The sequence below is a fragment of the Rhineura floridana genome, chromosome 4 (genome assembly GCF_030035675.1).
Source record: "Rhineura floridana isolate rRhiFlo1 chromosome 4, rRhiFlo1.hap2, whole genome shotgun sequence".
In the NCBI taxonomy this organism is placed as follows: Eukaryota; Metazoa; Chordata; class Lepidosauria; order Squamata; family Rhineuridae; genus Rhineura; species Rhineura floridana.
Genome location: NC_084483.1, coordinates 60,646,093 through 60,671,546, shown reverse-complemented (window position 1 = coordinate 60,671,546; position 25,454 = coordinate 60,646,093). Strand labels below are relative to the sequence as shown.

Here is a 25,454-nt window from a genome sequence, read left to right as displayed (position 1 = left end):
TGGTAAAAAAGTAGAGTCATCAATGAGCTAGGAAGCATCTTCCCAACACACTTATATATCATCCAGGACTACTGGAATTTGAGAATACTCATTTTCATTTTTAAAAATGGTCAAGATGGTTGCAAAATGAACAAGCCATATGAAGTCTTAAAAAAAGAGTCAGCAATAAGACATCGAAAAGTTAAAGCAGACACTAAAATAAAGAATTTAATAGGATCTTGAACATTTGGTGTTTGTGCTATCAGGACTCATGTTCACCTGACCTGGTGGAAATCTGTCATCTAACATACAACTCCAGCTATTAACAATGAAAGTGCCAACTACAGCCTTCACAAATACTAGCAACCTTGCCTATTCCCAGTCTCTCACTAGTTATTACTTATAACACTGAGAAGCAAACCAATTTACAGTTCAACAATTTATATCTGAAATACAATACTTTTGCTTACAGAAGTAAACATTTTCCCTAGAAATAATATTCTGCACTGCGAGTTATTACCATCTCTCTCTACAGATTAAAAAAAACACCCTCACAACTATGGTAGCAAAACAAGAGTAATAATATCAAATACAGGTGGTTCCTGTAATTCAATGTGAACTGGGATTAGAAAAAAATTCTATCACATAGGGTTGTATCCAACTAAATGTTACTAAGTGCAGACCCAATGAAATCAATGAACAAGTTAGTCACTTCCACAGATTTCAATGGGTTGATTCCAAATATGACAATTGGATTCATCCCATACCTTTTTTCTATTTTGCAGCAGCAATGTGTTTGCTGAGAGAATATTACTTCCCAGGGAGTGATATCCTAACTAATCTCTTGATTTTGCTGTCCTCTGTACATTAGAGAAATAATCTGTGCAACCTATAGTTTAACTGCAACACTACAGCCCTGAATTCTACCAGGCTGCTGAACTGATTGATGGAAGTTCTGTATACTGACACCTATTTAACAGTATTTCCCAGTTACTTTTCTACTCAGTGATTATAATTATATAAAACTGAGATGCGGTATCTAGAAACCACATTTTTTTTAAAAAAAACACCATCAGATGAAACCATGAGCCACTAGAAGGCACACGTACCTGGTCATTACTGTCTGCCTGTCAGGACGTATGTCTAATAAAATCTTCATTATTTGAGGCTCAAAACCCATATCCAACATTCTATCAGCTTCATCCAACACCTGTGAAAAACAAAAACTAACTACTACCGACTCCAATGTAATAAGCTATGGGCTTTCTGAAACTCCATGTCATGTTCATTTTACATGTATACTCTCATAACGATGACTTTCAGTTTTCATAACACAATACACCTAATAATTAGCTAGCTCTGTTTCTACTCAAAATTCAGCTACACCATTTCTGAGGCTGCAGCACACAAGGCAACATAGGTAAAACATGTCTCCACTTACACAGAGACTTTCCGACTTCCCCCTCTCAGCATAATGAAAATGTTGTCGTTTTCCAAGTGTGAATGCAAGAACTTTCTGCTCATGCACCAAGGGTTGGTTGTGGTAGATCCTGTAAAGGATTCCTGAAGGAAAGTGTACTGTGACTATTTAATAAAACAAAGTTCAAGGACATCTTCCAATGGAAAAGCAGCTGATTTGAAATATATATATATTCATTCCTATTAAATAAAATGACTTCACACCATCTATATATATTGTGCCTAAAATATTATCAGACATTTTGAGTTCTTTAGTATTATTACCAGCCATGTTCTTCCATTTTTAAAAATCCCTCTTTGTTAGGCGCTACTAGTAGCATCTTCCAATACAGGTACAATAGCCACTTCCAATCCTAACAGTCCACTAGGCTGGTTCTTACCAGCCATACGTGATGAAGATCCCACCACAATGCCTGGATTCTCCCTCTGGGCCTGCTAGATGCCATCACATAGGCATCTTGTTTGCATAGTACCTATATGCAGAAAGATGCAGAGCTCATAGGCTCAAACCATGCAACCATATAATGCTAGCTAACTATTGGGTGGGTGGGTGAGGTGAAAAACCACTGGGGAGGAAGAACAGAATGGAGAAGCCTAGAAGAAAGCAGGGTCCAACCAGCCATGAACATTTCCTACTGCAAGGTTTTGTGGCAGGTTCTACTTGTACATTATTAGTTTCCAGTCTAATACAATGTGTTGACTACTTGCCAAATAAGTTATGCTCCTCAGGTTTATGAAGTTGTTCATTTGGAGGTCATTCAATCTACCCGGAGTAGCTATAACGATGTCCACACCTTTGGTAACCATGCTGATTTGCCCTTTTCGATCTCCACCACCATATATGCAAATGCTAGAAAGAGCATTTGTCCAATATTTAGCTGTTTTAAGTTAAAACTGTATGGTCATGTCACTGTATTTTAAAATGTTACAACAAACACAAATTACATTAAAAACCCTGGACAATTTAAATTATTTATTCTTCTAAATGCAGCTGCAATCCACACCCTCTTTAGTCTGAGCTGGGGCAGATTAGATTGGGCAAAAGTACTGCCCTGCAAGCCACTTGCAAACTGATCCCATCTCTCTGCTGGCCCAGAGTTCCCTACTCAGGCTACTGGATGGGGGGGGGGAGTACTGCCAATGGGATCCCCATCTGCCACAGTCCGCAGAAACCCTAAAAATGGGCATTCCAAGGGAATGGCTAATCTACTGGATCCCAAGTTGGTCCCACTGCTCTCACCTAACAACTTTGATCCTGACTGCTGCACCAGTTCCAGGCTGGAGTAGTGATTTGCCCGCCCAACCACCTGCTTCTACCTGAATGGAGTGAGCAACATGGCTGTAGATGCAGCATTGGCTCCACTATGCCCTGCCACTCCCTAGCAAGGGTTTCGATTGTTCTGTTTGATTAGCAGGAACAGAATTTGAACAACCATTAAAAGTTGCTGAGAAGGCTGTTTTAAGTATTTGTACTGCTACTTAATAGTAATGTTGATGTTTCTCTTGAACATCTGGATAGATGTAGAAATGTTTATTTTAGTCAGATGAGGGAATACAAGTCTTAAAAAGAAGAAGAGAAAGCTAGAAGGTGACAGAGACTCTGAGAGATGGTTGGGGAACCTTTGGCCCACAGTCCAATGTTGGCAAACCAGGGGGTCTAAAATAGCCCATCAGGCCATTTCCTCCAAACTATGCCCATCTGTCCATAAGCTAACATGATCACTGATGAGTAGTGGTGTTTGTGTGTTTAATTCCTGCTCAGTTTGGCTGCAAGCCTGTCCCTTGCGGAGAACAGGCACTCGCAGCCAAAGTAGCCGCCCGCCTTTCCCCCAAGAATCGGCTCGGAGAGGGAAAACTTCTCTCGTGCAGCAATGCATGAAAAAAGGGGGTTGCTTTTGCTGCACGTGCAGCAAAAGCAAGCAGCTCCGTTTTCTTTCAGGCACCACTGTGTGCAAGAAGTCCCTCTGCACCTGACCTGTAAAAAGCAGGTTTCTCCCACGGCCCACCTGAGATTTTGACCGGCGGGTGGAAGAACCCAGCTGTCAATCATGTGATGTCATTATGACATCATACCACAGGTGGGTTGTCCTACCATCCTGTGAAAGTTGACCCGCAAGGGGGGGGCAATATGGTGCCCGGAACCAAAAAGCTTCCCCACCCTGTTCTATGGTCTCTAGATAGAATATTTGGCATACTGTCAACAATTCCTAGGTGTTAAACAGTAATCAATCGGTAGTAAGACTGTAGATAGCAACATACCACTCTATATATAACTCAGCTTAGACTAAGGCCACATTCACTCTATACATTTCACTATTATTCCACTTAAAACAGTCATGGCTTCACCCAAAGAATCCTGGCGAGTGTAGTTTGTGAAGGGTGCTGAGAGTTATTAGGAGACTCCAATTCTCCAATTAGTTTAACAGTCAGTCCCTCATCCCAGAGAACTCTGGGAACTGTAGCTCTATGAAGGGAATATGGGTCCCCTAACAACTCTTAGCAACCTTCACAAGCTACACTTCCCAGGATTCTCTGGGGAAAGCCATGATTGTTTAAAGTAGAATAGCAGTGAAATAAATGTATGGTGGGAATGGGGGCTAAGTGGAACACTCCACAGATATTTTACACACTGTAGTACCAGAGCCAAAGTAGTAAGTAAGAGGATGATGTAAATATTACCTTTTAATTCCTTTATAGGAATATTTTGAGCACTCTGCCTCAACTTGAAGAGCCAATTCTCGAGTGGGAGTGAGAACCAACATACCTGGTCCACCACGCTTTTCTTTAGGTCTATAAGAAAATTCAAATTTTAGACAGCAGTTGAGCACCAATTATACTGAAGCCATTACATTCAGGAAACAACAGAGGACATTTAAGTTACTAACTGGGAATGCACTCTAGAGGACAGGATAACAATGCTGTTTGGCTTGTATACAAACATCATTTAACTTGGATTAGAACAACATTAAGGTCACTTCGAAGCATATTACCCTGAAGCAAGTTCAAAAGTATGCATCACTTACAAAAGCAGTGTATGACACTAGCTGCCTACGTACCACAAAAATGCAAACCAAACAGCCTAGTTTCATGTGGATAGGCAGAATGGGTGTTTATGCATCACAACGCTCAGGTGCTTGGGAGCTAAAATGAGAGAAAAGTCAGGCCAACTGGGCTGAGTTGTCACTTAGGGAGGGACATGGAGATATTAAAATAATCTAGCAGACTGGGTAGCCCGTCAATTGGGCATCTCTGAACAAGAAAAATGCACAAGGCACTGGGATTCCGTATCCAAGCAACATGGTGGCCTTCATGGAAATACAGGCAGCAATTCATAGCTAGGACTATGAGGTTGAAGTTTTGTGTGCGTTTGCTTTTTAAAAATCCTATTTGACATGTTCCAGCCTTTAAATAAATCATAGAGCGTACTCTGCCTCCCAAAGTTGACAGAAGCCACCCAGAAGAATTAAGAGGTAAAGTATGGGCATGAAGTCTCGCTGTGCGGAGTAATGCTCATATTGACTTGTTCATGGCAATTTTCATATTAACAATCCTCTACTGCTGCAAACACTATAACCATAACAAAACACATTGCTGAAGCTCGTTCCGGCTTATAGACAATATTATGTATGCAATAGACAAGAATGGCAATTGACAGACAAGCAGGGCTGAATGACAAAAACATGACAGGAGTCTTTTATGCACAGGGCTCTTGTGACCAAGACAGTTAAATCTTATAGACTTGTTCAACAAAAACAACCCATCACACACAGAATACAAGTCTTATCCCAGTTCTTACATTGGCTGTAAATCCAAATGAATGAACCCAGGCATCAGATAAGCCAACGTCTTTCCGGTACCAGTCTGTGCTATTCCAATGAGATCGAATCCTTGAAGTATTATTGGCCAAGCCTGTGACTAAAATAAGCAGTTCATTACTATATAGAGGATGCAATTTAAACAGTAACGTTTCTAGGCTATTCAGAAATGAAGCTAACATACCTGAATTGGAGTAGGCTTCTGAAAGCCAACTTTCCTTATATTTGCCATAATGTCAGGATATTGGTTAAAAGCATCTTCAAATTTACAGATAGGATTGGGAATCAGACGTTTTTCATAATCTTTCAGGTCATCACATGTGATGTTATTGTTTTCTTTTCTTTACAAAAATCAATAGAGAATGTTATACAAGTAAAAAGGTTTATCCATTCCTGATAAAGTACAAAATATCTAAAGCAAAAAACCATGCAATTTCCATTTGCTGTTAGCACCATAATTGGTCCATGCCAGAGGACTAGATAAAATGAGTTTAACGCAATTGTTTAGAATGGATGTATGTTAATATTATCAAAGTCAATGGCAGAGGCTGCCACTTTTTTTTTTAAGTCCTTGACCTTTATCAATATAAGTTATGACAACAAAGTCCTACAGCATTCAAGGAGTTTTAAGTTTTAGCATAAAACATGAGAACAGAATAACTAAAGCCTTCCATCTATTATGTAAGAGCAAACCAAGGTTCTCAGTGAGTTGCCAGAGAGCTGCAATCATATCTGGCTCTCTGATGGGCCCCTGTGCAATGGATGCATTTTCAAACATATGTACGCTTCATTCACACAAGACATTTTTCAAATGCATGTCTAAGAATGTATTAGTGTGTTAAGTGGTTTTAACATAACCTGAATTCATTAAAATCCCCCTGGAAATGTTCCACAGAAGTAGGCATGAGCTTCTGAACCTTACAAGCTTCACAATAAAAGTGATTCAATGTCTGTTCAAGGGGAAACAAGATAATCCAAACATGGCACATAAGACCTCTCCTGTGTGAAATATGCACACAGAGTGGTTCTATGGTATGCATCTGAACATCATATTGTCTGCCACTTGTTAGAAATTGTCCTGGCTTCTTTGGGAGAAAGGTGGAATATAAATTTAATTAAAAAAATAAAACAATCCCAATATAAAGACCAACTCATCCTCTTAGAACTACAATCCATTAAAAAAAAACACAATCCAACTTTCCAGTAAACCTATCCAAATATAAGTTCTTACCTCCACCTATTAGCTTCTTCTTGTGACATTGAGGCAATCTTTGGCACTTCTTTGTAAAAACATTTTTCAATTGGAGGCAAATCTGATAAAATTAAAGGGGAAATAGGCTATTATTTAAAGAAGAAACTTTCCAAAGTACTATGAATAGTTAGACCAGAGAAAGCAGTTTTAGGGGAAAGATTGTTTTGTCTATAAAGACAACTTGCTCCCCATTTTAAAGAAACAAATTCTATTCACACGCCAGGCCTTTTCACATTCTTACCATCATTAACAGGCAGCTCTGTTGTGCAAATGCAATTCAAACAGGGAGTATAGGGAGATTTAGACAACAAGCTACATCAAATGTAAGTGTATTACTAAAAGAAGGGCAATCAATGTCATCAGTAGTTTTCAATTACTCAGAAACCAAAGCATATGGAAATTCATTTTTCCATGTTCACATTCAGTTATATAGTTTCACTAAATCAGAAATAAAACACTCTACCACAAACACCAAATTTTAGCTTTTTAAAAAAGTTATACCAGGCAGTTAGCACCGATCTGTAAAATGAAATTTGGATGATGGGAAGTCTTGTATATCAGACACTACTTTTCCCCAGCTTTATATCTAACAATTAATTTTAAAAAGGCACGGCAAGACATTCTGAATTCAGTACCCCAACCTCTTCAGTATCTTTTGCTCATAGACCTCTCTACAGTCATCCATCTAACTTGAAAAAAGAACATCCATCTAAGGTCTGCCTGAGTGACCAGTATCAGTGTGCTGCACAACTGGCATGCACAACAGCACTGTGGACTTGTGCATGTATTCTACACCTGCTCTGTGGGTGAGTATGCCTATATTGCAGTCCCTAGCATTTATGTCTTGTAGTGGCAATATTAAAATGGTGCACAGAGCATGGGTGGTCCCATAAGGATCAGGACGAGTTACAACAACCCTCTAAATCTAATTGAAAGTGTTCCTTGTACCAAGGTGCTACTCCATTGTGATATGACACTTTCAACACCCCATGGACACTATGGCTTTTGCATCAGATTGTAGCTGGTTTTCATTTTAAATGCTGCCCACAGACCAGTTCTAATACATTTTTCAAAAATTAATAGGTGGTTACATTTTCTCAGATCATCTTAGAAAATTATAATAAAACAGATGATTTTCACAAGTATTAAAGCATTTACGCTGAAGAACGACCACCTACAATTCCTTTTTAAAAACCCGTTACACTAACCAGCCCACTTCATAGCTTCATATCTAGCTTTATTTTCTCGAAGGGATGCCCAGTTAATGGACTGTTTTGGATTACTGTAGCCAGACTTCAGAACACCAGAATGACTTTCATTGTAACAAGTGGTTCCTACATCTTGATGTTTGAAAGAATCTGTAAAAACAAAAATAGGGCGTGATTTGATGAAACATTTTATATCAGAATTTTATGCAGCTTACATGAGTTTTTGGGTATTCAGGTTGAAGGTCTAATTAAGAGTCACAGAACACTTTCATTTCACGGTCATCTAATTTATTATTATTATTTTATTTTTATTTATTAAATTTATATATCTAAGGAGAAACATCCTGAACTGAGACCATGTTCTCATTTTTGGATGCATCACAAAGGCAGCGCTATGAGCTATTCTGGAAATTCCTTACTTTGCTCTTATCCTATATACCTCCTACAAGCATTCAGTTTATAAATGCTCTGTCAACAGAGTGGCTAGCTATAATCTAGATTTTACACAAACAGGATTTGTCAGCAGAAAAAGCTTAAATATAAAATACGTATCAAGTTTTAGATTCTTACCTTTAACACACCTTTCTCCTGCATTGCTTTGGCTACACCTCTCAATAAGGTCTTCAATCATCATTTTGGCTTTTGTTTGCTTATCATTACCACCAAATATCTTTATTTCAGCTTCATAATTTCCTCTTACAACCTAAATATAAGTTTTTTATTTAGTACAGGAATCAGATACTAGAATGCTGTAATATACCTCCCTAAAATTGTCTTTCTGGACACATAAAATTTCTTTGATAAGTATAACTAAAGTTTCCTAAACCACTCAGATACCTTGGAGCCAGAAGTAGTATGTCTGATAGCTTTTCCATTTCTAAAAATGCCTTGCTTCATAAAAATTGATTACTAACATAATGAATAGATACATTTGTGTATGAGCTGGCCCTGATTGTTATGCATTCAGCAGAAAGTGAAAACGCTGTGGTCCAGTTTGTGTGTAGTACTATGCCATAGTTAGTGTTATATGCATGAGCTAGAATGAGCCCAAGCAAAATTCAGACTTGTGCACGCATGCACTTTGCTACATGGCTAGGATGGCTTTGGCAGCATTTAGTTTCAGTGCTAAATCTTCTCATATCTTTGCATGCGAACCAGAGACTGTGGCTTATAACAAAGTCTGATTGGTTTAACAAACCAACTACAGAAACCATAATTTGAAGTATGTTTGTTGTGAAGCTGCAACAATCCAAGATTAGGATAAAGTAAAACTAAATGCTGCCAATGTCCTACTCCAGGTTATCCAGGAGAGGAGTTGGGTTCACTTCAGCTTGTGCCCATAGCATTAAACCATGATTCAGTGTTATGTGTGTGAACACAGCCTACGTTTGTATTTGTGATCAGGAACCCTGGGACAACCAAGGTTCCCAATCGCACACAACTGGATGCATGAAGAATCCACTCCCACCATCCACAGAGGTCAGGGCCATAATCTCATTCTATATATTGACTGAAACGTGGATGGAATATGAAAAGAGGAAAAAATGTTATATCTAATATACAGCCTTTTGTTTATTTATTTATTTATTTTTAAAACTTATATACCGCCCGACTAGCAATAGCTCTCTGGGCGGTGAACATAGATACAATAAAATACAATATAATACAAAAACATCAGTCTAAAATCAAATTTCACAATCTAAAAACAGCAAAGGCTAAAATCAAATTACAAACATTACAATCATTAACAAAAAATTAAAATGCCTCGGAATAGAGAAAGGTTTTAACCTGGCGCCGAAAGGATGATAGTGTCGGCGCCAGGTGAACCTCCTCGGGGAGACTATTCCATAGTTCGGGGGCCACCACTGAGAAGGCCCTTGATCTTGTCACTGCCCTCCGGGCCTCCCTATGAGTCGGGACCCGGAGGAGGGCCTTCGTAGCAGACCGTAGTGTACGAGCCGGTTCATAGCGGGAGAGGCGTTCCGACAGATATCGAGGTCCCGCGCCGTATAAGGCTTTATAGGTTAATACCAACACTTTGAATTTGGCCCGGAAGCGTATTGGAAGCCAGTGAAAGCGGGCCAAAACAGGTGTTATATGGTCAGACCGCTTCGTTCTTGTTAGCAGTCTGGCCGCCGCATTTTGCACCAGCTGTAGCTTCCGAACCGTCTTCAGAGGTAGCCCTACGTAGAGCTCATTACAGTAATCCAAACGTGAGGTTACCAGAGCATGTACTACTGATGTAAGATCCTCCTTACTCAGGTAGGGATGTAGCTGGGCTACCAATCGAAGTTGGTAGAACGCATTCCGTGCCACCGAGGCTACATGAGCCTCAAGTGACAGGGAAGAGTCTAGAACGACTCCCAGACTACGAACCTGTTCCTTTAGGGGGAGTGTAACCCCATCCAGGACAGGATATGTATCCACCATCTGATTGGAAAAACCATCCACCAACAGCATCTCAGTCTTATCAGGATTGAGTCTCAGTTTGTTAGTTCTCATCCAGTCCATTGTCGCGTCCAGGCAACGGTTCAGCACATTGACCGCCTCACCTGAGGAAGATGAAAAGGAGAAGTAGAGCTGCGTGTCATCAGCGTACTGGTGACAACGCACTCCAAAACTCCTGATGACCGCACCCAACGGCTTCATATAGATGTTAAAAAGCATGGGAGACAAAACCGAACCCTGCGGGACCCCACATTGGAGGGGAGAGTGTGCTATTGAACTGTTGTACCTTGAAATATTTACAAATACTCCAATAAATATGCTCTACAAAAAGCTTTGAGTTGTATCCAAGTTCTACTCAATGGACCCAATGAGATGTATCTAAGTTTGCCATGCCCATTATTTTCAAAGCATCTGCTCTGAGTATGATGAACATTGGACATGAATATTGTATTTAGCCACATTAAGTATGCTTTACTTTTTTCCCCTTATCAAATATTTCAGCTGAAATATTTTTGGCTATTGGAAAATTTTCTGAGCTAATTCTACAGCATATTAAATTTACACAGAGTACTTTGCTATTGTTTACTAACACAAGTCTAATAAGCTACTAGTGCAACTCAATATATGATCATTCAGAAGCAAGTCTCTTTAAGTTCAGTGACTTTCTCCCAAAAACTACACTATATCACAATGTCAAATCATAAATATTACTGATGTTCTAGCTATTAGTTGGGTTCCATCTTAAATTAGGTGAAGCATCAGAAAACTGACTTAACTACATAAACATAACTACAGACTAAAGCTTTCTCCCAAATTCCTCAGTTATTTGCTTTATGATCATGAATATACAAAAGAATGCAGAAAAAATAGTACCTCTTCTGCAATGCAATAATTAGCAAATTTGAGGGAAGACTTATTTTTTAAAAAGATCATTGAAATTGAATTGAAACTTAATTTTTACCCTGCCCTTTTTCCAAACTGGAACTCAGGGCTGCTTACAAATAAAACTACATGTAGTTAAAAACATAGAAAAACATATAATTAAAATACAATTAAACTATGCACAACCTTAAAACCGTAAAAGGCACTTAAAAATCTAAAAACAATTTAAAATAATACAGATAATAATATAAAACAATAAAACAAGCCTTGTAAAGCCCAATCCTAAACACCTTCTATCCCAAAAGCCTGTCAGAATAAAAAAGTCTTTACTTGCCGACAGAAGGATGGCAAGGAGGGGGCCATTCGTGCCTCCCTAGGAAGGGCGTTCCAGAACCTAGGAGCAGCCACCGAGAACGCCCTATCTCGCGTCCCGACCAATCGCACTTGCGAGGGTGTTGGGACTGAGAGAAGGGCCTCTCCTGAAGATCTCAGGGCCCGGGAAGGCTCATATAGGGGCATACGGTCTGACAGATAGCCTGGACCTGGGCCATATAGATCATACGAATGCCTCACCTGTATTTTACAACCTGATGATTCCTCAAGTTCTTTTATTTTACTTCCACTTCGACCTGTTGCAAAAGTAAAATACATATGCAAAACTCGGCCACATTCCAAGTGTCTTAAGAATTAGAACAATGCACAACGCTATTGGCAACATGCAAATATTGTTTCCATGAAGAGTAAAAGAACCAAGGGCAAGTGTTTGGAGCTCCATGAAAAGTAAGTAAAACTTTAAATAAAAGCATTCAAAAGTGATGCTGAACAATTCCTAAGCAATCAGGTTTTTCCCAGATGAATTTTTTTACCTCTCCTACATTAATTGATATTTCACTGTAAAATTATTGAACTTACATGACTGTTGACCACATTTTGTGCAACTTCCACATATGACCATGTAAATGCTTTTCCCTACATATATTGCCTCCATATAGAAAACTAAACCAAACCAGCTAAAAGAACACCAATGTTTCTTAAACACAATCACATACACAGCTCTTTTTCCTTTCCTTAAATCCCTCAACATTCTGGTCTTCTAGAATGGGAAACATCATTGTTTTAAATGAACTACTGTTTCATACCCACAATGAATAGGATTCTACTGCTACTTTTTTCTCTCTACTGGCCACCCAGTTCATGGAAAGAAAAATATTAGTACAACACCATGCCAGTTTGTACAGGGAAAGATAGCATGAGCTTCCTTTGCACTGCTGCATCCCGAGCAATAATTAGCTCAGATATAACATCACTTGTGTTGCACAAATGTGAACAGCAGTTTGATGTTTGAATACTAGAACGAATGTACTCCTGATAAAAATGTTAACTCCCATTTTTTAAATGGAAGAGTAAACAAGCATACCCAACATACAGCTACTTCCTGCAACCCCAATAAAGCCAGATGTGTTGCAAATGCAGACAGTCTGTGGTGCTTCTTTTCAACATTTTATTTATTTATATCATGCCCTTCCTCCCAGCAGGAGCCCAGGGCATGTTCATATACATTCTATAATCATTTCCAGGCTCCTTTAACAGTGTAATCCTTTGGGTGTCTACTCAGAAGCAAGTCCCTGAGTTCAACTAGGCTTACTCCCAGTTAAGTACCTACAAGATGGAAGCCACACAGCACAATCCTAATTATATGTATGCAGAACTAAATCCTAGTGAATTCATTGGAGCTTACTCAGAATTAACTGTGATTACACTGCGATCTTAAACACTTTTCCTAGTTAACATGTGTATCACAACTCTAACTTCCCTCCCTAGTCTCTTTCCGTACACTGGCATAAAAACAGCATATAAATGTAAACAATAAAAAAGGTAATTTTATTAATTCCCACGATGGTCTCCTGAGTTAACCTTAAAAACAGCCCTGTGAAGTTACAGGGTGTTATTTAATTGTCGTCTAGGAAATCGTCCACATCTAAATATTCCGTCCAAAGCACATGGAGGAGGAGAGGGAGGAGAGTAAGCCCCACCGAACTGAGAAGCAAGGAAGCCCAGAATTTTCTGCCACACAGGGGAAAAGAGATTTGTCTCCCTCCCTCCAGCCCACACAGGCTCGCCCTCGCGGGCGGCGACCACTACCTATGAGGATGCCAACGAGAGCATTATCCAGGTGAAAGCATAGCGGTGGCGATCCCGCGCTCTTCCTGTCTCCACCCTTAAAGGAGCCTCGGGCCCGATACTCCAGGGGTCCCGACTGCCACGGCTCGCGGGCAGACGCCGGCCGCGAGCCCCATTTTCTTCCGCCGCCTCTTCCCTCCGGCTCTTTGGCCATGGAGCCGCGGCTCCCACTGGCTTTCAGAGGATCCGCCCTCGTTGTCGCCGGGCGCCACTCGACAAGAGAGGGCTTGGTAAGGGCTTCGCACGGCTCGTCCTCATCGCTTTCCGCGTCCCAGTCAGACATGGCGGGAGGCGAGAAAAGGAGCACCCCAAACAGCAACCCTCCACGCCGTCCTCACGCGAGTAACTGCCTACTTCTCCATACGCGTGCCTAAATAAACCGCCCGATTCAGGGGGCCGCTCTGATTGGTTGGAGTGTCTCGAATTGTCAAGATTTGATTGGTTGGTGTTCTGAAGGCTCCTGTCGATAGCTGAGAGAACTTTCCTCGAGCTGGTGTCTTCCAGCCGTGATCTGGGATGATGGGAGTTGCAGTCCAGCAACATCTGGAGAATACCAGGTTGGGGAAGCCTGCTGTAACTGAAGGAAAGGGGAATGATCCAGCTTTTTCGCCTTGTCTGAGTTTTGTGCAGTGCTCCATGATGTGAAAAAAAACCACAATAATTTTGTGTCTATTGCAAAAAGGTCGAACCTGTGATAGTGGCAGAGCAATAAGAAGCTCGCCGACGGATGGGAGAAAAGGCCTTAAGCAAGGTTAGTGGGAAGCAGGTCTCGAGCAAGTATCTTTCACCAGTAAAGTGCAGTTGTATGTAGTAACTTCCGTCTCTTCTCGGGTTTTTCAGTTTCTATAAAAGTTCTCACCCTCTCGGGGTATCATTTTTATCATTAATTAGTTGGGAATAATAAGATTGTGTACGCACGACAGTTTGAAATGGATTTGATTCGTCATCTAAATGGCTTTCCCACACTTTACCCCCTTTTATTTCGAAATTTCCTGATCCACAATGCAAAAAGGCGGGGGTGGGGAGGAAATCCAACATAAAGATGCATTTTAACTGACTGTGAATGTACTGAAGCACATTGTGTAAGCTTTTTAAAAAAAAAAATACGTGATAACGTTTTGCTAGGTACCATCACCACACCTCGTACTGCTCTTGGCAACGCAGTCCTTGGTGGGCTGCTGCTGGGGCCGGGCGCAATACACACTTTAAAAACAAAACGAAACACACCCTCATTTTGTGTAAGTTTGGTATGTTGAACCTCAGGTTTTGGGGGTGGGCAGCTGGGAAATACTAATTGAGGGAAGGGGGACAACAACACATGATGTGAATATATTCTATTAAGCGCCACCCACTACCATGGATAGGTAATAATAAGAGAGTTTAATTGAAAGCGCTCAAATATGGACATGCAGAAAAGCACATATGTAAAAATCAGATCTGTGCAACCCACATTCTTAACATTCGTGTGTCTACATAGCCTAAGTCTGGTGGAATAAGTGGATTTTTTCTCTAAAGTAAGCATATAGAGTTGCAGAGGTGTCCTTTGGTATAAGTTAATCACATTATCTACTTGTCAGATTTTTATCCCACCCTTCCTCTGAAGAGGGGTGGGCTTTCATGACCATTTATCTTCACAATAATCCTTTGAAATATTTGTCTGAGTGGTCCAAGGCCACTCAGTAAGCTTTGTGATTTAGCCGAGGGGGACTATAGCTAGCATGGTCATTGGTCAGGGATGATGATAGTCCAACAACTTCTGGAGGCAGGGCCGGATTAAGCTGAGGAGGGCCCCTAGGCTGGTTGGTGTTTGAGGCTCCCTTCTTCTCCTAGGCAATATTTTTCTCATGGCCGGCTCCGACAGGGCCCTTGGGCACCAAAGTACCCTGGGCCCCTCCACGATCCGTGAAAACAGCCGCAGGAGCAATCGCAGGACAGGAGCTTCTGAGCCACCCGCCGTCCCATCCCATCCCCCCCGCTTCACCTACATTTCTGGGGTTTTTTGCGGCTGTGCGCATATTTGCCATCAGTCAAGATGGCGGCCAAGGTTTCCCTAAGGGGCTGAAGCCTCTGCTGCCATCTTGGTTGATGGCAAACCTGCGCGCGTGTAGCACGCATGCGTGCCATCAACCAAGATGGCAGCAGAGGCTTCAGCCCCTTAGGGAAACCTCAGCCGCCATCTTGATTGATGGCAAACTGCAAAAAAAAGCAGAGAAAAAGGTAAGTATATATTTTTTAGCATATGCACGGGCCCCTAAGAGCTCTGGGCCCCTAGGCTTCAGCCTACTAAGCCTAATGGATAATCCGGCCCTGTCTGGAGGGCCACAGCTTCCCCACTCCTGTTCGAATAATGCCCACGATGGCATTCGCCTTACAGTGTTGCATTGGATTAAATAAATCATGGCTTTTAAAATATGGAAGAAATACTGAGACTTGTGGTACAAAGATGTTGGTGGAAAGTAATGTTTAGCTGAAACAGGTGCATAAAAATCAGCAATATGGTGACTTTTCTAATATACAGAGTTATTTGGTGTGCTTTGTGTAGCGTATGTAGGCTTGGGGTGGTACCCTATTAACATGTGAAAGAGTGCATCTGTGCATTTAGTGGCTTAACTCTGGTGTCTGGAGATTGCCTCTAGCTTGTCAGATGACTGCAAGAGCCCCAGTAAACATACAGAGTGCATGGATGTTGCTGCCTTGGATTCTGTTGGGTTTGCAGGCCCTCAGGGAATTAGGAAGTAATACTGATTTGATGTCTGGGGAGTGGGGACAGGAGATGGGATGGGAGGAATATAGAAAGGAAGCAAGCAGTGTAATGGAAAGGTTCTCAGCCAAGGAGGATACTGCAGCACTGGCGAACGGAATCAAATGATATATAATGCCTGTTACATTGAATCCTTGAATTCTTAGCTCTCTGACTGCAGCATAACTAATTAATGATTCAGACATCACATAGACTTATTTGACATACTCAAGTTAAAAAAATACATTATAGTTAATTTAAACCAGTTTTATTAACAACAATATGGATTCAATTTATCATGAAATTACAATTAACATTGTATTCTAATATAATGGCTGAAGCCATTTCAGCATCAGTGGAAATGTCCCTTATATTTTTTCATTACTGTCATACAACCAACCTTTCACTACTTTGTACTTCATATTTGGGCCAGCATTAGTATCTCAGAACACTCCCAATGGAAAAAGGTTCTGTTTATGGAAGTATTCTACCTCTATTTGAATTACTGGAAATTTTATAAAACCTAGTAAACAACTTAAGTAGGCATAGGTGAGGAAGGTGAAGGGAGCTCAGAAGGGCAAATTAAGTTGTTCTGCATATAAGTCCAATGAAGTTAACAGAATCACACAAGGTCAAATTTAGCCTCTTATACTTATTTATTAAGGCCCCAATCCTATACACATGCATAAGTGTCAATCTATTCATCATGGAAATGTTCATATGTTTAGGATGGACTAAACAATTACAACCCTAAGCACACTTACAGTGCAATCCTATGCCTGTCTATTCAAAATAAGTCCCATTGGCCCAATTCACACCCAGTGTGAAGCCAAACCATGGCTAAGTGTGAATGAGTAAGCATGTGGGTACTCACAGTAAAAATAATGGCTGCTTTGCTCTTCTCCTTGTCATCCTACTGCTGCACTACCCAAAACTATGCCATAGTTTGGCTTAGCATTATAATGTTCAAACGCCGTCTTTTGGGCTGTCTTCCCCAGTCAAACCACAAACAATAAGCCAAGAACAAACTTTGGCTATAGCTCATGGTTTGTATGGAGTGAGACAAATCATGAGCCTGGGTTTGGATACAATGCTCAGTCAAACCATGGCTTACCTCTAGGTAGCTCAGCAGCAGGATTACTGGCGGCGGGGGGGGGGGAGGGAACCAGCAATGTTGCCATGACTTTTAATGAGAACCAGCATGTTCATATTCATGCTTAGCCATGGTTTGGCTTAGCATTACATGTGAACCAAGCCACTGAGTTAAACAGGGCTTATTCCCAGGTAAGTGTGTATAGGATTGCAAATTTAGGGCCAAACTACACATTACACACAAACTCATGTACCACTAGCCCAACAGCCCTTCTCTTTTTCTTTCCTTCTCTTTCTTTAATGGAAAGCCACTTTTCATTAAAAGGAATAACTGAGAGTGCAGCAATGGCAAGCAGAAAAAGTTTAGCACTGCTCCACAACCTACCTCCACTTTTCTGCTCAATTATCCCCTCCTAATGCATCTCATAAAGAATAAGACCAGCATGCTATTGATATATGTGTTTGCATGTAATGTATAATTTAGTCCTTAATAGGGAGTAAGTCTCATAGAACTTAACACTTCTCACTTCAGAGTAAACATCAGTTTTACTTCAATTTTCCTTGGCTTATATATTTTCTTTCTTTTTTGCTAAATTCTGTGCTTTATCAAAATGTTTCTTTTTCGCCTTTCTCTTAGTCTTTGTGCATTAATTAGAGTCAATGTGACATCTGGATTAATTTAGGTAAGTATTAGTTTCCTCAGGAAATAATTGGAATATTGTCATTTGCACTCTATAGACGCTTAGCTAAAGTAAGAGCTTAAGCCTGCATACTCTTAACTGGGACAACACTCTTGTTGAGGTAAGTTGACTGGAACTTTTAGTTAAGAACTACATGTCTAAACCCATGGGCAGTGTGGTTTTTATAAAGTGTTCAGGATAGATTTGCCTGATCACAGAAGGGTAGAAGTATCTGTCACTATATTTAATTATAGTAGACAATTTAAATTTGAATATCTAATACACATTTTTCTGGCCAGCATGGGTAAAGGTATGATCCTTGACATACTGAATTCTCAGTTAGAACACTCTTTCTCTATTTAAATAAAAATATATCATATGAGCCCAAAATATATATATATGTTTTTAGACACTATTATTTTCAGTTCTTTCATCAATCTGGAACAACTGACATATGCATCAAAATACAATTGCTTGTTTACATTGCAGCCCCTACATTGTTTTGAAGGGTCACTTTATTCCCTCCTGGGGTTTTTTTCAACTTTCATATGCTCTAATACACAGTGAGATAGACAACTCTCAAACGAACAACAACGGAAAAGTTCACTCTGTTCCCGCTCTTACACTGCACTATCATTATGATGACTTCAGTTGTATTCATATGGAAGTAAACTACCCATGCAGATGATGGCATAATTAGGGGCTCAGCAAGTACTTCAAGAGAGACAAAACTCCATTTTGTTAATTATTTCAGTAGGAGAAAACATGACCTACATTCTGTGCATATGTTGTGCATTTGATGATAGGTGAAATACCATCCCACACTTAAGCATTCAGATTAAATCTTAAAACCTTCACATAATTATGTTTTTATAATGCTATAAATGTAATAGTAGAAAAAAAGATTTAATATTTTAGAATAGCATTTGTAAACCCTGCTAGTGCAAAGGTATGTGTGTGTGTGTGGGGGGGCAAAATACAAATGGTGAGCTGTAATTTTGCAAATTTTGTATTCCTGACTTGTATGTAGTTTTGAAAGTAGCCATTCTCTTTCTCATACATCATTTTGTACATAATTAACACAGAGGACTCAAGCATGTCCTTTAATTAAGGCAAAAACAGCAGTTTCTGGTAGGTAAATCATCCTAGCCAAGACAAGTAGCTGCCTGCAGCAGCAACCTGCTCTGCCCACGACTGAAATGGAGCACTATTTGGATGCTGCTGTTGTCTCCATAGAGATGTGATGGGATGATATCTCATGTTCATATATTTACAAAGGGAAACAAGTTTCATTATTTGAACGTGTTGCTTGCCTTGTGCCTTTGTTCTAGCTCCTCTGTTAAGCTAGATTTCAAATAAAGCATGAAAAGGCACTATAAAAATTCAATGCATAAAATGAAGGTCTGTTGTTGGTATTCTACTTTTTTTGTAATGTATAATTTTGACTGGATAAACTGAAAATATCTAAATAAGGAAATATTGAAACTTCTGGCTAGGAACTTGTTTTGGCAGAGGACCATTTTTGACAAGGGAGTGAAGGGTGGTAGGCCAAAGCTCCGTGCTTCCCACAACACACTTTCCCCTCTGATTTGGACAATTGGAGGGATGGACAGAATCGGTTGGGAGAGGATGAATTTGGATCTGGGTCCTACAGTTACTGCTTCTAATGTAAATACTGTGGAAAATCTATTGTCACAAGATGGTACAGCCATCAACTTTCAGTAAAACCCATATAGCAAATTGTAAAGGTAAAATGTGGGAAGTTATGTGGGAAGTGAAAGATAGCCATGTGCTTCAAGATGCTTCTCTTTGAATTTACCATGAGCTTTGACCAAGCAACAGCTGCAGAACAGTATTCATCATCTGTAGGTTTCATATGAATTGCACAGTATAAACACTTTACAGTTTGTGTGTACTTTCACATAATAAGATTATGATGAAACATCAAGAAATTTCTTCTGTATAAAAGAACAACGGAGGCAGAAACTACAACAGATTCAGAGTAAACAGTTCAAATTGTTTGCTGTACAATCTGCAGCATTTAACCGTGATTAAGACTGTTGTGATGTTTTTATGTATAACATTCTCAGCAGGACTGGCTCTGAGTGAGCTTGTAGTGGCATCCTTCAGTTTGTGGAATGCCTTTAGAATCACTACAGAAGGTTGAGCACAGGACATCCTGCTCATGAACATATACAGAATGTACGTTTCTGGGGGATTTAATAAATAACATTTGTTACCAATGGGAAGTGGGACTGGAATGTGCTTAGGCTCTTAAAAGATTTCTGTGGCAAAGCTCAGGTATGGAATTGTAAATATGCCCTAATGGTGTTTTAGGTCAGTTTTAATAAAATTTGGGAAGAAAGTAAAATATGTTGGGGGAAACTTCAGTTCCCTTGAGGCTGTGAATCACAAAACTATGTGGATAGAGTTTGGGGGCAGAGACTGTTCTGGAACATATATTCAAAAGAGACACCAGTATTTAGGTTCCTATTGTCACAATTGTTCTACAGACAGGCGTTCCACTTTTCACTCTACCCACTGCACCTTCCTAGTACAAATACTTGGAGGATCTGACAGGTGATGTTCACCACTGTCAAGTGAGTTGGATTTCCTTAGTATTTTGGGGGGGGGAGGACACATGCTTAAACCTTCATCCTGTCTTCCTTCTTTCATTTTACATTTTTACCTGTTCTTGTGCACACACATTTTTTAAAAATCCTTTTCTTAACTCCTTAAAAAATGATTATATAGTCTCTTTTTCTCCCCTTTCTTACTTTGCACTGTTTTTCTTTGATCTCCCCTACCTCATCCAGTACTTTCTCTTTTCTCCACAACCTCTGATTGTGCTATCGTTCAGCCTCAGAACAACATGAGGATTGACTACATCATAAAGGGAGAAAATATTACATCTAAACCAAGTTTCTGTTTCTCCCTTGCAGAGATTTCTGCCAAAATTATTCACATCCACAAGGAAACCATCAACGAGTTCAGAAAGTTGGAGACCGAAAAATTCACATTGAAGGTCATCCCTGATAATTTAGAATTTTGTACATTTCATAGCAAAATTTTAAAAAAAGTTCAGTCACGACCTAAAAAAAGTGCTGTGCAAAATACTTTGTCTCAATTCTGTATCTCCAAAGAGATACAAAAATCAATATTCTTCTAAAATAGCTGATTAAGGGAGCTTGCAATTAGCAGCCATTTCTAGTCTTATATTATGGGGTTTCCTTCACTAGCAGCTGTAGATAGTAATTTTTGTTGCAAACATAACTATGAACTAATTCAGGACATTATAGTATTTTTTTAAAACTAGAAGCAAATGTTTTTCAGATCTTGAGAATTTTAGTTGTGTGTTTTAGAAACACCATGGTTTCTACATATTCAGAGCTGTTGTTTATTACACCTCTAGTATTAGTTTTGTGGATGACTCATTTATATCTACTGTACTAAATGAAAGTTCCAATGTACTGTAGATACAAATTTAAATTTTTCCATCTCCTAAACATGCATTTTCATGCAACTAAAAGATATGGACTCATACAACTGCCTTTCTTCGTGATTAATTTAATTTTTTTAAAAAAAAATCATTAAAAGGGATTTCAAAGTAGTCCATGCTCTGATATGTATGACTGAAATGATTACTCATATGAATAAATGCTATTTAAGTTTGACATGAGGCAGGCTGAGAGCATCTGTACCATCTCCTGGCTTGCAAATGCTTTGAGATGATCTTGACATTCCAGTCCTTAGAGAGTCAGTAGAGAGAGTTGTTTCCACTAATGGGTGAGAAATGGCTTCAAAAGTCTCATTTTCTCTCTCTGTTTCCAAATCTTCATCAGTTATAAATAATTTTGATTCCCTCCATTTGCTATATAATTCTTGACTCCCTCGTGAACTACTGGTGTCACTACCAGAAATCTGTACATTCAGTTCTTCTGCTGTTGACTGTATAAGGTTTTGTACTGATAATGATTTCCCTATATCCATTTGCACTATTGGTTTCACTGAGACTAAGGGTTCCCCTTCTCTATCAAGACTTTTTCTCCATAAGAGATCCTTTGTCACATTGGACTGTGCAATTTGTCCATTATCCTTTGAAGCAACAAGGCAAGCGGTGACATCAGAAGTATTTTCCTGTGTGCTCATGGGGATAATATGTATAGGCTCCAGCCTATTGTTATGCTTTACTGATGAAAAAGGTGGTATCTGTAACGTTGTAGGTGCTGTTGGCTTAGATGTCTGGTTTATTTGGTTTAGTGCATTATTAGCTGATAGAGTTACAGGTCCATCATTTGGCACCTGTGTGGCTTGACTACGCATAGTTGGACTAAAAGCATAGTAAGGTTGAGGGTTAAATTCATTTGGTGTCAGTATAAGCTGTAGGCCACATGGCATGTTGACACTGGCTGATCTAGAAACACATCCACTGGTCTGGGCAGAATTAGACAAATCTTTACTATCTACAGGACTCTGATAATCAGAAGTTTGATCACATTCAAAAGTTGGCATTTGAAATGAAGCCAAAGTTAGTGCAGATACAGATCCTTTCTTCAAGACCTGTTGGTAGATATCTAGCAGCGAGTCTAATTTTGACTCTATGGATTGAACCTGGAGGTAGAAAAAGAAAATAGTATATGAATACCAAATATTATGAACCAAGCACACGTGTCAGTAATATGACAAAATATACAAGCAATTGCTGTGCAAAGGAAAACTAGTTAATCTTTTGCTGATAAAAGAATGTAACGTTCCTAAAAAGTGTACAATCCAGGCTGCAATCCACTTGAACAGCTCCAGTGAAGTAGTTTTACCTAAATCTATGGACCTTCCTGTGATACACCTGTAGAACACATACATTATGATCTGCAGCCTTCTAGGCCAATTCTATGCACTTAAACCTAGTACAATCTCACTAACACCAGGAAGAACAAAAGTACAAAATGCCACTTGACATCCTAGTCTGCAGTAGAATAATGTTGCACAAAAACTGCCCTTGGTGTAGAAATTATTTTACCTTGCAAATATTAAACATGTTTTAATTATTGAAATAGGTGATCAATAAAATAAAATGGACTCATGATCTTTGAGAGTCACGTTACCTGTTTTTCCACCTTCACTACACGCCCTAGCATGCTAAGGTCATCAGCTGTCTCATTCTCTATAGCATTCTTCTCTCGACTTCTTTTATCAGAGGCAATTTGTCCCCTTCCAAGAATTTGGTCAACCCTGTAAGATAGTTAAATATACAAGTGGGTAAGATCACTTCAAGTAACATACTTTCATTTTGGATCTCAGGTGTACTGAAGGTTCATTCTAGATTCTGGCCATGATACAGAGATTTTTTGTTTCTACTATGCACAATGATCTCTCCTGTCAAATAAATGGTTGGTACTGTCTGTTTTGTCTTTTGAGTCTGCTAATTACCTATTGGGAGAGGGAAAGGAGTTGCTTAGAACCAGCTTGACACCTGTCAGAACACTGATCAGAGCCATCAGAACTTGGAGTGGCAACTATCTGGTGCATGCACAAATGTAGGTAGACAGTTGTTACCTGTTTGTTTTAAAAATAGAATTTTGAATTTCAGGCACAAATGGACTTATTGAGAGGAAGGTCACAATCTATAGAACTTAAAGGAATATTAACATCAAGGAGGGCACAGTAGTGTTAAAACATATAACTTGGATTTTGCCAAGCTAAAAAAAAAAGAAAGGCTATTTATATGAATATAGAGAGCCAGGGTGGTGTTATGGTGCTGGACTACGACCTAGGAGACCAGGGTTCGAATCCCTACACAGCCATGAAGCTCACTGGGTGACCTTGGGCCAGTCACTGCCTCTCAGCTCAGAGGGTGGCAGTGGTAAACCCCCTCTGAATACCGCTTACCATGAAAACCCTATTCATAGGGTCATGATAAGTTGGAATCGACTTGAAGGCAGTCCATTTCCATTTAATTTATATGAACACATTTACCCTTACCGTGACTGAAGACTTTTAATTCTGCACAACATATCCAGGTGACCTGCTGAATACTGTTCAATAACATCTTTGACATCATAGGGACGCAAAGTTTCTTTAAATTTCCTTTTGGCAACATGAAATTTCATGATCCTATAGAAGAAATATTCTCTGGATTAATTATCCATGTGCACTTTGTATATTAAAACAAGACCATGAAAATGATTAACATCAATAAAATCATTCACTCAAAATATTGTGAATAACCGACAATTCTAAATAGGCTAAGCATGATAACATTTTCTGTTGTATTACTGAGGACTATGCAGGAAATGAAATCTGCGTAAGACATTTCCTTCCAATCCATTATTTCTACTTTACTATGATAAATGAACACATAAACCAGGAGTGGGGAAACTCCAGTCCATGGGTTGAATGTGGCCCTCCAGGCATCTCTGTCTGGGCTCTTGGAACTCTCCCAGACCACATCCTCTTCACTTCACCATACCTCACCAGCCTGCTCCACACCCCCTTCAGGTGCCTTTGTCTGGTTGGAATGTGTTGTTGAACTGAGATGCCTCTTGCTTGCCTGGATGGAGGGTGTATGTGTGTGTGTAAATATAAACCTCTAGCTTTTGCGTGGCTGTAATGTGGTCAATTACGGTGAACTACTTTAGGAGCCTTGTCCATTGCCCCACCCACTTTTGACCCTGACCCTGCCAACTACTGGTGTGCAGTTGCTGGAAGGCTGCTCTCAAGGGAATGTGGCTTTTAGGCTGAAAAAGATTCCCCACTCTTGATATAAACTGTCTCAGGATCGCGCCTATGTTGAAGCATGAACCCTTTCCATAGACTAAGAGAAACATTTTGTTTTATTAGAATGTAAAAGCCAGATTCTGTTTTCACATACAGTGCCTTGCAAAAGTAATCTCTCGTATTACTGAATTACAAGTGGCGCGTTGTAATTTTGTTCTGTAGGATATTTTATTTTGGAACACTGAAACTCAAAATCAATTATTATAAGGTGACATTGGTTTTATGTTGGGAAATGTTTGTAAGAAACATAAAAAACTGAAACATGTTGCTTGCATAAGCATTCAAACCCTGTGCTATGGAAGCTCCCAGTTTACACAGATGAAAGAAATTGTCCCTTCGAGGACACAGTTACCTTACCATTGGCCTCCACCTGTGAACCATTAAAGTTGCTGTCACATTGTCAGGATAAAAACCCCACTGTTGAAGGATCATTGGTCAGGCTGTGGATCTGAAGGAAAATGAAGACCAAAGAGCATTCTACAGAAGTGAAGAGAGAATGTCATACAAATGCATAGATTAGGAAAAGGGTACAAACTAATATCCAAGTGTTTGGATATCCCAGTGAGCACAGCTGGATCAATAATCAGGAAGTGGAAGCAGATTCCCACCACCCAGGCACTGCCAAGGAAAGGACATCCCTCAAAACTTGGCACTCGAACAAGATGACTTGTGAGAGAAGCCAACAATCACTTTAAAGGAGCTACAGTGGCTGGGAGTGGAGTAATGGTGCACCAATCAACCATAGCAAGAGCTCTGCATAACATTGGCCTATATGGGAGGGTGGCCAGAAAGAAGCTGTTACTCAAAAAATACCATCTGAAAGCATGTCTGGAGTTTGGCAGAAAGCATGAGAGTGCCCCGGCTGCGATGTGGGAAAAGGTTTTGTGGTCAGATGAGACCAAGATAGAGCTTTTTGGCCAAACC

At 39.8% G+C, this 25,454-nt stretch overlaps 2 protein-coding genes and 1 long non-coding RNA gene across 10 annotated transcripts in view; 1 reads left to right on the top strand and 2 right to left on the bottom strand.

Moving 5' to 3' along the window:
• DDX43 (DEAD-box helicase 43) overlaps positions 1 to 13,604 on the bottom strand; it is a 41,343-nt gene extending 27,739 nt beyond the window's left edge. The window contains exons 1-10 of one of the 4 annotated variants that reach the window (XM_061623127.1): positions 13,206 to 13,604; positions 11,637 to 11,692; positions 8,304 to 8,436; positions 7,734 to 7,883; positions 6,505 to 6,586; positions 5,458 to 5,614; positions 5,255 to 5,373; positions 4,138 to 4,248; positions 2,167 to 2,308; positions 1,421 to 1,542 (exon numbers count right to left, since the gene is read on the bottom strand). In XM_061623127.1, coding sequence (XP_061479111.1) covers positions 1,421 to 1,542; positions 2,167 to 2,308; positions 4,138 to 4,248; positions 5,255 to 5,373; positions 5,458 to 5,614; positions 6,505 to 6,586; positions 7,734 to 7,883; positions 8,304 to 8,436; positions 11,637 to 11,692; positions 13,206 to 13,527 — 1,394 coding nt within the window. In that variant the 5' untranslated portion in view covers positions 13,528 to 13,604. Of the gene's footprint in view, positions 1 to 1,088; positions 1,190 to 1,420; positions 1,543 to 2,166; positions 2,309 to 4,137; positions 4,249 to 5,254; positions 5,374 to 5,457; positions 5,615 to 6,504; positions 6,587 to 7,733; positions 7,884 to 8,303; positions 8,437 to 11,636; positions 11,693 to 13,205 lie in introns of all 4 variants that reach the window. The other 3 variants (XM_061623128.1, XM_061623129.1, XM_061623130.1) reach the window with 3 other exon arrangements.
• A 156-nt stretch (positions 13,605 to 13,760) lies between these two features.
• LOC133383095 (uncharacterized) overlaps positions 13,761 to 25,454 on the top strand; it is a 45,209-nt gene continuing 33,515 nt past the window's right edge. The window contains exon 1 of the long non-coding RNA XR_009762178.1: positions 13,761 to 13,995. This is a non-coding gene — a long non-coding RNA (uncharacterized LOC133383095). The remainder of the gene's footprint in view (positions 13,996 to 25,454) is intronic.
• KCNQ5 (potassium voltage-gated channel subfamily Q member 5) overlaps positions 21,338 to 25,454 on the bottom strand; it is a 556,888-nt gene continuing 552,771 nt past the window's right edge. For all 5 annotated transcript variants that reach the window (XM_061623123.1, XM_061623124.1, XM_061623122.1 and 2 more), the window contains 3 exons: positions 23,736 to 23,867; positions 22,859 to 22,985; positions 21,338 to 22,367 (listed from right to left, as the gene is read on the bottom strand). In XM_061623123.1, the coding sequence (XP_061479107.1) occupies positions 21,417 to 22,367; positions 22,859 to 22,985; positions 23,736 to 23,867 (1,210 nt within the window). In that variant the 3' untranslated portion in view covers positions 21,338 to 21,416. The remainder of the gene's footprint in view (positions 22,368 to 22,858; positions 22,986 to 23,735; positions 23,868 to 25,454) is intronic.